The sequence below is a fragment of the Protobothrops mucrosquamatus genome, unplaced genomic scaffold, assembly GCF_001527695.2.
Source record: "Protobothrops mucrosquamatus isolate PMUCROS unplaced genomic scaffold, P.Mucros_1.0 scaffold1939, whole genome shotgun sequence".
Classification (NCBI taxonomy): domain Eukaryota; kingdom Metazoa; phylum Chordata; class Lepidosauria; order Squamata; family Viperidae; genus Protobothrops; species Protobothrops mucrosquamatus.
In genome coordinates, this window is record NW_015388060.1 from 209,128 (window position 1) to 221,467 (window position 12,340).

The 12,340-nt window shown below is 44.1% G+C and overlaps 2 protein-coding genes across 2 annotated transcripts in view; one reads left to right on the top strand and one right to left on the bottom strand.

Annotated features, from left to right (window-relative positions):
- IL15RA (interleukin 15 receptor subunit alpha) overlaps positions 1-5,677 on the top strand; it is a 9,839-nt gene extending 4,162 nt beyond the window's left edge. The window contains exons 3-6 of the mRNA XM_015823658.1: positions 682-759; positions 1,656-1,892; positions 3,201-3,275; positions 5,657-5,677. Coding sequence (XP_015679144.1) covers positions 682-759; positions 1,656-1,892; positions 3,201-3,247 — 362 coding nt within the window. The 3' untranslated portion in view covers positions 3,248-3,275; positions 5,657-5,677. The remainder of the gene's footprint in view (positions 1-681; positions 760-1,655; positions 1,893-3,200; positions 3,276-5,656) is intronic.
- Positions 5,678-8,650: 2,973 nt separating this feature from the next.
- The window catches only part of LOC107294426 (TRPM8 channel-associated factor homolog), a 10,118-nt gene continuing 6,428 nt past the window's right edge, over positions 8,651-12,340 (bottom strand). The window contains exons 5-7 of the mRNA XM_015823659.1: positions 11,863-12,102; positions 9,630-9,967; positions 8,651-8,944 (exon numbers count right to left, since the gene is read on the bottom strand). Of these exons, the coding sequence (XP_015679145.1) occupies positions 8,693-8,944; positions 9,630-9,967; positions 11,863-12,102 (830 nt within the window). The 3' untranslated portion in view covers positions 8,651-8,692. The remainder of the gene's footprint in view (positions 8,945-9,629; positions 9,968-11,862; positions 12,103-12,340) is intronic.

Here is a 12,340-nt window from a genome sequence, read left to right on the forward strand (position 1 = left end):
TTCTATCTCCTCCCAACTTCACCCAAGCTTTCTATCTCCTCCCAACTTCACCCAAGCTTTCTATCTCCTCCCAACTTCACCCAAGCTTTCTATCTCCTCCCATCTTCACCCAAGCTTTCTATCTCCTCCCATCTTCACCAAGCTTTCTATCTCCTCCCAACTTCACCCAAGCTTTCGATCTCCTCCCATCTTCACCAAGCTTTCTATCTCCTTCCAACTTCACCCAAGCTTTCTATCTCCTCCCAACTTCACCCAAGCTTTCTATCTTCTCCCAACTTCACCCAAGCTTTCTATCTCCTCCCAACTTCACCCAAGCTTTCTATCTCCTCCCAACTTCACCCAAGCTTTCTATCTCCTCCTATCTTCACCAAGCTTTCTATCTCCTCCCATCTTCACCCAAGCTTTCGATCTCCTCCTAACTTCACCCAAGCTTTCTATCTTCTCCCAACTTCACCCAAGCTTTCTATCTTCTCCCAACTTCATCCAAGCTATCTATCTCCTCCCATCTTCACCCAAGCTTTCTATCTCCTCCCAACTTCACCCAAGCTTTCTATCTCCTCCCAACTTCATCTAAACTCAGAAACTACAATCTAGGGAATCTGATTGTATCTCTCTAGCATGTTTGTTTTCCTTAGTAGAATTTCTGCAAAATTGATCCTAACTTGGTTGATCTTCCTTCAGGGCCGTCTCCTACTGAAAAATGGGAGAAGAGTTCCAGTGGGTCCCAACTCAGCACCAGCACCCCAACAGTCATGGAAGGTAATGAGGAAGGGAGAAAAAGATGCCCACACATAGACTCTCCAAGATGTAATCTATTAAATTTGAAAGTTATCACTTTGTTGTTTTGTTGCGAAGTCATGTCTGACCCATCGCGACCCCATGGACCACGTTCCTCCAGGCCTTCCTGTCCTCTACCATCTTCTGGAGTCCATTGAAGCTCACGCCTACTGCTTCAGTGACCCCATCCAGCCACCTCATTCTATGTCGTCCCCTTCTTCTCTTGCCCTCCATCTTTCCCAGCATCAGGCTCTTCTCCAGTGAGTCCTTCCTTCTCATTAGGTGGCCAAAGTACTTGAGTTTCAACTTCAGGATCCGGCCTTCTAAAGAGCAGTCAGGGTTGATCTCCTCTAGGACTGACCCGTTTCATCACCTTACAGTCCAGGGGACTCGCAGAAGTTATCACTTTAGTCTGGCACAATTCTGTCTGTAAGAAAATAAAGATCCATCTCTGGTCTTAGAATTGACATTTGTGGTTGTTGGAAACACATTAATCACCTCAGCAGGTTGCGTGAATTAGGTCATTGTGCTGTAATGTGGGTGATGGCTAGGTGACTGCAACAAGAACATTTTGTAAAGTAGGAGTTAGCATGCTATGTCTTCACAACAAACTGGAGGTATTCTGCTCAACCTCTATGATTCCAATCAGCTTACACTTAGTTTTATTGTCCTTCAATCAATCTTGCTGTCCTTAAATCAGCCCGTTAATTATCCAGTTGAGTAATTTTACTACCTCACCAATCTCTCTAAGGACCGTGAGTCAGTAAATACATCGATGCTGCTGTGACTGTTCGTGTTTAGCCACCGGCTAAATTCTGATGAATTTAGGTTTGTCAATGTCTGGGAAGGATGTCCTCTGATTTTCTCTTTCCCCATAGGATATTGCGGAGTTCCCGCCCCATACAAGCACGCCACGATTAAAGTGTTAAAATACAAAGTGGGACAAAAACTAAGCTATAAATGCTTGAATGAATCTCAAGCACGGGCTCCTATCACTGGTATTATTAGGTGTGAGGATTCTAGCGGCGTTGCGGTCTGGTCCGGCTTAAATCCACGATGCACCAATGACGAAGCAATCCCTCGATCACAGTCGCAGAAGCAATACCTCAATCCAGGTAAGAGGGCCGTGCCAGGTGTTTGCACCATCTTTTAGTCCTGATGTTTGGAAAAGAAATTTTGCTGGGGATGTGGGGAGATGGGAAGCGAGAATACCTGTGGCACAGTTAGCCTTAAGTTTGGTACCACCAATTACTGTATCAGCTTTGGTGAGCAATTTCATACAGAGGCTTCTAGCCCGGGGGTCCCAAACTTTGGCAACTTGAAGACCTGTGGACTTCAGCTCCCAGAATTCCCCAGCCAGCATGGCTGGCTGGGGAATTCTGGGAGTTGAAGTCCACAGGTCTTAAAGTTGCCAAGGTTGGGGATCCCTGTTCTAGCCAATAAAGTAGGCTAGCATTGAAGGTGCCACTAGGCCCCATCTGCTTAACTAAAAACTATATTTTGAAATGACACTAATCCTGATGAATGGAGGTAGAGAAATTGGAAGGGAAACTTTCTTTGTTTGTTTGTTTATAACCCATATTTATTATTTTTATACATAATTCAAGGTAGCGATCTTCCCTAACACTCCTTCTTCCGCCCATTTTCCCCACAACAGCAACCTTGGGAGGTGGGTTGGGTTAAGAGAGAGAGAGACTGGCCCAAAGTCACCCAACTGGCTTTCATGCTTAAGGCAGAACTAGAACTCAATGTCTCCTGGCGATTGGCCCAAAGTCACCCAGCCGGCTTTCGTGCCTAAGGCGGAACTAGAACTCACCGTCTCCTGGTGATTGGCCCAAAGTCACCCAGCCGGCTTTCATGCCCAAGGCAGAACTAGAACTCACCGTCTCCTGGTGATTGGCCCAAAGTCACCCAGCCGGCTTTCGTGCCTAAGGCAGAACTAGAACTCACCGTCTCCTGGTGATTGGCCCAAAGTCACCCAGCCGGCTTTCATGCCCAAGGCAGAACTAGAACTCACCGTCTCCTGGCAATTGGCCCAAAGTCACCCAGTCGGCTTTCGTGCCCAAGGCGGAACTAGAACTCACAGTCTCCTGGTGATTGGCCCAAAGTCATCCAGCTAGCTTTCGTGCCTAAGGCGGAACTAGAACTCACCGTCTCCTGGCGATTGGCCCAAAGTCACCAGCTGGCTTTCATGCTTAAGGCAGAACTAGAACTTACTGTCTCCTGGCGATTGGCCCAAAGTCACCCAGTCGGCTTTTGTGCCTAAGGCGGAACTAGAACTCACAGTCTCTGGGTTTGTAGCCTGGTGTCTTCACCACCAAACTACAATTACTCCCTTATAGAGATATCGAATCAGTGGGAAGTGACGGCTTCATTTAGCTACCACAAAATTCATGACTTCCTTTTTTCCCCTCCTCTCTTAGCTCTTTCATTCGTTATGATTGCAGTGACAATGGTCTTCGTTTTATAAAGGTTGCTTACCAGCGGAAGGAACCCAGGTAAATTTCTCCTATCATTCCTAACGGGGAGAAGGTCTCTGGGAGTTCCCTATTTTTTTGGCATGAACTCATGGAAGGCTTAGAAGCACTTTGCAGGATTAGTCTTCCGTTGTGTATAAGTGGCAAATCTAAACAGCATACTAAAAAGCAGAGACATCACCCTGCCAACAAAAGTGCGTATGGTCAAGGCCATGGTTTTCCCAGTTGCAATGCATGGCTGTGAAAGTTGGACCATAAGAAAGGCTGAGCCCCAAAGAATGGAGGCCTTTGAACTCTGGTGCTGGAGAAGACTCCTGCGAGTCCCCTGGACTGCAAGGCGATCAAACCGGTCAGTCCTAGAGGAGATCAACCCTGACTGCTCTTTAGAAGGCCAGATCCTGAAGTTGAAACTCAAGTCCTTTGGCCACCTGATGAGAAGGAAGGACTCACTGGAGAAGAGCCTGATGCTGGGAAAGATGGAGGGCAAGAGAAGAAGGGGACGACAGAGAAGGAGGTGGCTGGATGGAGTCCCTGAAGCAGTAGGCGTGAGCTTCAATGGACTCCAGAAGATGGTAGAGGACAGGAGGGCCTGGAGGAACGTGGTCCATGGGGTCGCCATGGGTCGCACATGACTTCGCAACTAACAACAAGTGTATAAGTGTACAAACTGAACACAAAGATGAACACAGTGCAGAACGTCAGATTCCAAAAGGAGCATGTGGGATCCTAGTTTTATGTTTGGCAAGCCACCATGGCGATTCCCCGCCCAGCCCGTGGGAGCCTCTTTGGCTGATCAAATGTACATCAAAGCACTGCGCAAACAAATCACAATCAACGGCCTGTTAAAACAATTAAGCAGCGGAACGACTTGCCTGCAGAAGTGGCGGGTGCTCCAACACTGGAGCTTTTCAAGAAGAGATTGGAGAGCCATTTGTCTGAAATGGTATCAGGTCTCCTGCTTGAGCAGGGGGCTAGACTAGAAGACCTCCAAGGTCCCTTCCAACTCTGTTATTCTGTTATTCCGTTAAATGTACCGCTTTCTGGGACTGTGTATATACCACAGTACCAAGCCTGTGATTTTAGGGATTAGTAATCGGGATCGGCCTTCTCTGACTTAGCTGAATTGGACCTAGCAGATTTCCTGGGGTTTGGATCAATTTGGCTGGGAAACAGGAGAGCTGAAGTCCAAGATAGGCTGGGGAACTATGATCTAATTAGGCAAATCAATAGAAAGACTATGATATACAGGTAGTCCTTGACCTACAACAATAATTGAGGCCGGAATTATGATCGTAGGTCATTACAATTGTAAATCAAAGCATCCTGTGATTCCAACATTTCTTGTGGCCGTTGTGAAGAAAAGCTACGATTGTTAATCGGATTTTCCCCAATGGGTGTTTTTTTGCTGGAAACTAGAAGTAGATCCTGGAAACTGATTTTTAAAAATGTTGCAAATTGCAGTCCTGTGACGATGGTACCCTGAAATGGCCGTAAAGGTGAGCCAGTTGCCATGTACTCAAAATGCACTCATGAGACCACAGGGAGACAGTCACTGTAACTTCAGAAATGGGTCATAAGTAACTCTGGGGAGGCCTGTTGTAACTCTGAACAGTCATTGTGAGATGGATCTCGGAGTCCTAGTGGACAATCATTTAAATATGAGCCAGCCGTGTGCTGCAGTTGCAAAAAAGCCAACACAGTGCTGGGCTGCATTAACAGAGGGATAGAATCAAGATCACGTGAAGTGTTAATACCACTTTACAATGCCTTGGTAAGGCCACACTTGGAATACTGCATCCAGTTTTGGTCACCAGATGTTGAGACTTTAGAAAGAGTACAGAGAAGAGCAACAAAGATGATTAGGGGACTGGAGGCTAAAACATATAAGGAACGGTTGTTGGAATTGGGTATGTCTAGTTTAACAAAGAGAAGGACGAGGGGGGACATGATAGCAGTGTTCCAATATCTCAGGGGCTCCCCAAAGAAGAGGGAGTCAAGCTATTCTCCAAAGCACCTGAAGGCAGGACAAGAAGCAACGGATGGAAACTAACCAAGGAGAGAAGCAACTTAGAACTAAAGAGAAACTTCCTGACAGTTAGAACAATTAATCAGTGGAACAACCTGCCTCCAGAAGCAGTGAATGCTCCAACACTGGAAGTTTTTAAGAAGAGACTGGACAGCCATTTGTCTGAAATGGTATAGGGTTTCCTGCCTGAGCAGGGGGTTGGACTAGATGACCTCTAAGGTTCCTTCCAACTTATGATGATGATGATGATAATGATGATGATGATGATGATGATGATGATGATGATGATGCAACTAGTTGTACGTCAAGAACTGCCTACTACAAGTACCCTGAAGTCAGGCAATTTTAAATCCTGTATTTTATTATGTTTCTACAGGCACAAGATAGCTCCCTACGAAGATGTTTATCCAATGTAATTCCATAATTCCGTTCTATAGAAGGAGAACAGGAACAGAAATGGATCAGCTAGAATACGGGTGTCACATATACAGATGACCTGAAATGAGATTTCTTCACATACTTAAGTGTTACTGGTTAACCCACTTTCTCAGTTTATACATTAAACCTAGGATTAACTAAATAGGCCGTGTTTATATAACAAACCACCAAAAAAATCCTAACCTAGTTTAAAGCTAATTAGGCTTAGATTGTTCTAACAATGAAGCCAGTGAAATTTTAACTACGCTGGTTGAATGTGTAATAGAAACCCTGGTAAGGGGTTTCCAAAACTTTCCGGGAAACCATGTTTGCTACCTACCATTGGAAGTAAACCAGCTTTGCAGAGCCTTTTCAGGAATGGCCCCCAACCCTCTCATTTCCTAGAGAGGAAATTGCTTGCTTTCCCACAGACTCTGGGATATTAGGAGGACTTCTCCAGAAGAGTTTCCAGTGGCCCAGATTTTTCACCAAGTTCCTTTGTTATTTTTTGCCTTCTCTTTTTTCTATGATTATCTTTATCCTTGCTTTATAGATGCAGGGTTTGTTTAAACAGTTTTGTCCATTCATATGACCAACCAACATCATTGAAAGACTGACTGGCTGTTTAAAGCAAAGGTTGGAGTCTCTGTCTTCTTTTGGATGAGAATAAATGGAAGTGTAGCCAACGTCGAAGCTATGGAACTATCAGCGTGGATTATTGCAAGGAGTAACCATTGCGGTGGAACGTAGCCTGGATTCCCAGGAGGGAGGGGCTGCATTTCAGAGGACCGAGAGACAGAGAAGTTTAGATAGCTCAGCTGGCAATTCTCGGAGTATATCGTTAGTGATGTAAATAGCTGCTTTAGTTTGGCAATTATAGTTTAGTTTAGCTTTCATTTGGATTTCTGTCTATAGGTAAGGAATAATAAAAGAAACGACTTAGAAATAACTCCGCGTGTCTTTCTTGGTTCTTCATCTCAAATATTAACTTTATATTAAACTATAGTTACAGTTCTGAGACATCTCTGTAAAAGAATTGTTCTTTTCCTAACTGACAAACATAGTAAAAAAACCAACAACATCATTCAGAGTCTGAGGACTCAAACATACCTTCTTTGCTTTTGTGGGAAGTCAGCCCCCCAGAGAAGGAAATATTAAAAGGGCAGGAAAATATATTTTCTCAAAGGATCTTGAAGAGGCAGGAAAGCATGCCCAGTTTTCTTAATAGCCCCAAGTCTCCCTCCCCCAAGCAGAAACCAAATCTGTACAAATGCAGATGTAAATAATCCAGGAAGGCTAGAAGATTAAGAAGACAAAGACCTAAAATCTACATACCCCATCCAAACTCTTAAGAGTCATCAGCCCCAGGGAAGCAGGACATATGACCTTTGGACATAATAAGATTGACCCATCACCATCAGAATACCAGAAAGGCACACTCAGACTCAGGTCAAAGTTCATGCCACAGGAACAACTCCAAACAAAATGCTCCAGAGGATATAAAAACCTACTTCCTACATGTGCTCAGCCCTTTTTTCACTTCTCTTGCTGCCAGAACCATCTTCCTGTCTGGCTCTCCACTCCAATAAACTACAACCTTCTTCCCAAAGCAGTTGCCATGTTTATTCCCAGCTTGGATGAACCAGGATGAAGAGTTTTCTTCCAACACTTTGAAGAATGGTACTCTTAACAGAAGATGCGTTGACCAGCCCCAAACATTGGATAAATTACAGTGGATAAATTACAGTGGCTCTATCAATTCTGCCTTGGTTGGGGAGGGAGGGAGGGAGAGAGGGAGGGGGTGTCCACAGTCTACCAATGGGATTTGAGGAAGGAAGATCATCCTGTCATTCTTTGCAAGGGGGTCCCCTCCCTCTCATTCTCCCTCCCTGCCCTCTATTCTATCTTTCTCTTACGTTCTTTTGCTGCTGTTCTTCCTCTTCTTCCTTTAGTAAACCTTTAAAGGATGCTTGCGAGTTTAATTCATTGGTACGGTGCTGCCACCTCCTGCCTCCAATTTAATGCCAATGGAGGTCCTGGAAACTGCTGAGTAGGCATTCTTTATCTGCACTGTTATCTTCTAGGACTAAATCAGGATTTCTAATTGCATGTTGATGGACCTCTGCATGGAAACGGCTAACAAGAATGAGGCACACAAATTTATCCAGAACCAGAGGAACACCAGGTCAGTTTAAGATAAAATACACGATAGGAATACAGTTTGCCTTGGATGGATTTATTTTTTCCTTGGAAAACTCAAGGTGCCCGCTTCAATTTATTACTGCAGCGTTGCGTGGCACTATGAGAAAGAGATATTTCTTTTTAAAAGGCAGCAACCAAATAGTGGAGCTGAAATCCTCCAAACGCAACCGCTAAAGAAGACTTAGCATAAGCAGAAACTGCAAAAAAAAAAAAGATGTAAAGATGATAGAATACAAAAAACCAGTCAGTTCAGAAAGGATCCAGTAGATCGGAGGACACAAGCCACCGAGAAAGATCAAACAGTTACATCTATTATTATTTAGATCAGCAAGGAGCTTAACAATAATCATTTCAAATGTTTGGCATCATTAGAAAGAGTTCTAATGAGTGCAAATTTGGGAACTAAACTTAATAGAATATTATTAGAGGTTATAACGAAAACATGAGGTTCTCTTTACTTTTAGCCCCATGTTGCTAGCAATACAGATCCCATTTCCCCATATTGGATGAGTGATTAAAATAAGTGTATGTGGGGGTTTTTTCCACGTGGGCTTAAAATCTTCGGTTCTCAAAATTGCAAGAATAAATATTTCCCCTAAGAAAAAGATTTCTTTTTAAAAGGCAGCAACCAAATAGTGGAGCTGAAATCCTCCAAACGCAACAGCTAAAGAAGACTTGACGCTGCAGCTGAAAACCCTTCCAAGTTAACTCATCTTATCAGACTCGGTTTTGAGTGACACATCTCCCCAATTCCAGTGTTCACTGATGGGGACGGTCTTGGGCTTCTGGTCCTTCAAGAGTGCCGATACTGTATCATGGGATCCTCAGCCCAGGCAGGGTAGGACATGGCCAGCTTCTCGGAGATGCTGTCCTCAATGGGCCACCCCCAGGTTTTGAAAAAAGGTCCCAGGTTTCTGTTGACTTCCTGAGAGAAGGTTTCTGCCCACAGGTTCATCTTGTAGCGGTTGTCATCTGGGATGTTGCTCATGGTTTGGTATTTCGCTAAAATGTGGATGTAGGGGTCCCAACCGAAGGCTTCCTGCAGCTGAAGAAAAATAGGGTAACTGTATAGATCCACGATCTACACCTCAGCTATTGCATTATTTTACACTAAATGATCCTATGTTGTCTAGATCAAAGGCCCCTAGTATAAAAAACAGAGAAGTTACAAACCCATTCTTTTCACACCTTTAACTCATTGCACCAATTGCCCTCAATTGATAGGATTTTGTTCCCCTTTTTGAGGATGATTTTTCCCGCTCACCTTACTACTCATCTCAAGTACAGGAAGTCTTCAACAAACAACCACAACTGAGAACAAAAATCCTGTTACTAAGCAAGACATTTGTTAAGCAACAATGTCTTGTTACTAAGCAAGACATTTGAGTTTTGCCCCACTTTAGGACTTTTCTTGCCACCGTTGTTAAGGGAATCACTGCAGTTACTAAGTTAGTAGCATGGTTGTTAAGAGAAACTGGGTTTCCCCATTCACCTTGCTTCTCAGAAGGTTGCATATGACGATCACATGACCCTGGGACACCGCAACCGTCATAAGTATGAACTAGTTGCCAAGTATCCAAATTTTGATGCTGCAACAGCCGTAAGCGTGAAAAGCAATCATATGCTGCTTTTTTCAGTGCCGATGTAACTTCAAACGGCCACTAAATGAACTGCTGTAAGTCAAGGACTGTCTGTATTATACCAGGGACCTCCCATTAACAGTTTTTTACCTGCAAATAGGGTTCAAGTGCCATGAACACTTCAAAGTCCTCCAGATTAGCTCCGTTTCTAATGTAGGTCTCAATCCTCTCTCTTCTTGCATCCGGTAGAAGCTCTGGATGGGCTATTTCTCGGGAGATGCTCAGCACGGTCTCATTAACATAAACAGACCAGAGGTTGCAGGTGGCTTCCGTGGTATGGGGTGAGAAATTCCACCCGCTTTTCTGCTGGTTGTGACCCAACTCATGGATTGGGCCCCAGGTTCCTTTGGTGTGGAAAGCTTGCACATCTATGATCTCCGGTAGGGCCCCCACATTACTCATGACTGGATAGCCAGCGTGCATCCAACCTAAGGAAAGAGTTGGGAGGGATATAATTAGATAGATTCCCTCATTGTAGAGACAAAAAAAATAAGATTGGGTGAACAAGCTTTAGCCCAGAACTAACTGCTTTTTGGCATTTGTTCTACTTTCAAGCATCCTCTGGAAAAAAAAAATCACTTCAATTTCTGAAAATACTTATCTATCTGTGGCCTGCAGCCAGAGACCTCTGCATAATCAGAGTTTTTCGACAAAATGATAACAAAAGGAAGTGCCATTAAGTCTTGGGCTTCCATTTCTGTACATATACTGTAATGTCTGGACAGATATGGAAAAGAAGCAAAATGCATTGCAACGGTTCAGTTTACTGTAGGTTTTGACTGCTCCCTGCAGGTATTTCTGCCTGCAATTTCTTTTTCTCTTTAAAACCGTCTCAGAAAGAGAGAGAAGAGAGGAAGAAAGAAAAATAATAATAATTACTGCACTTGGGTTGCTCTTGTGTTCTCTCTTTAGTGGACCTACAGTTTCCTTGACTTTTTTCTTGTTGTTAATATGTTGGAAGAAACTTTTCTTATTATCCATGATTTCTGTTGCAAGTATTTGTTTGTTCTGAGCCTTTGCTTTCCTGACTTCATCTTTGCATGTTCTGGCTGTCTGCTGATAATCGGCCTTAGTTATGTGCCCCTCTTTTCATTTTTTGTATTTGTCCTTTTTGTCTTTCAGTTTGTCAGTTTGTGCAGCCATGCTGGTTTCTTCCTGAATTTCTTGCTTTTCTTTTTCAGTGGTATTGTGCTGATCTGGGCTTTTATGATCACATTTTTCAGAGTTTCCCATGCTTCTTGGGTTGTTTTCCCCTTTAGGATTTTCATCCATGGGATCTTTCCTAGGTTCTCTCTGAGTTTTTTAAAGTCAGCTCTTTTGAAGTTCAAGACACAGGGCTTCCTGTGAATATGGCTGACTCTAGGATGCAGTCAGTGGTGGGATTCAGCCGATTCGTACCACTTCGGCAGAACTGGTAGCTAATTTTTTGTTGCCCAGGCCTGGAATGGACTTCTGAAAGTGGCATCCACACACAGAGAACCGGTTGTTCACATATTTGCATCCCACCACTGAGTGTGGTGCTCATCTCTGCCTCATTTAAGGCAAACAAACACAGTCCACAGAAACTCGATCCTCAACACAATCGGTTGCCTTTGGCAACCAGCATCTCCCACACCTTCCCTTTTATAATTCAGCCAAGGCATGGCTTCCTAATGCCTTCTCCTTTGCCTTTGGAGCCGCCCCATTGCATTCCTCTGTCCTACTCGCTTCTCTTGCCTGCGCATTCGTGTATCCGGGATTTGTCCCAACTGTTCTTCATCACTGTCCAACTCAGGCTCCCAGCACAGCTGTGTCTCAGCCTGAGCACGAGTAGAGGGGCCAGGCTCCTCGTCTGACTGTAAGTCTTGGAGCTCCTCAGAGCCTTCCTCTGACTCCATGCCCCTCCTCCTCTGATTCCTCAGACTCAGCTGCCAGATCCACTGGCTGGTGAGGAATCACAACACATGGATGTCGGTATCCCCCCCCCAAAAAAACCAGGGGTTCCCAAATTTTCTCAGTTCATGATGCCCTTAATATCTCAGTACTTTTTCATGATGTTCTTGGTGATTTACAAACTATGCTGTAGTGACCCAGGGCAATGCAGAGATCTTGCAGAAGAACGGTGAGATATTTTACTAAATTTCAATAAATGATCTTTATAATTCCATTGATTAAATAATAAAATATCCCATGGTGCACTTGCGAGTTTGCTGCAGTGCACTGAGGAACTATTAGTACAATAATTCTATTATAACACATTTTGAGTGGTAAATTAGGGAAGCAGACCAATAATATTTTACGGTTTTTCCTCCATAACGTATGACGTGAATTAGTTTATACTTGCCTGCTGATATCTGAACATCTGCCACAATCCTCTCTGGCCTGGGAAAAATAGGAGGGATGGCTGCTAAGTGGGCGATGGCCCTCATCATCTGATCCCAGGTCTGGAGCAGGAAGTCAATTCTAGCATGACTACGTACAGCGTCTGAGGGCAGCGTGAGAATAATATTCTCGATTTCCAGTTCCGCCCAGGGAGCAGGATAGTGGCGGATCGTATCTTGCCAATCCTGGATGCTGGTTTCACCTAAAGAAATATTTTAATAATAATAAAGTTGGAAGGGATCTTGGAGGTCATCTAGTCCAACCCCCTGCTCAGGCAGGAAACCCTATACCATTTCAGACAAATGGCTGTCCAGTCTCTTCTTAAAAACTTCCAGTGTTAGAGCATTCACCACTTCTGGAGGCAGGTTGTTCCACTGGTTAATTGTTCTAACTGTCAGGAAGTTTCTCCTTAGTTCTAGGTTGCTTCTCTCCTTGATTAG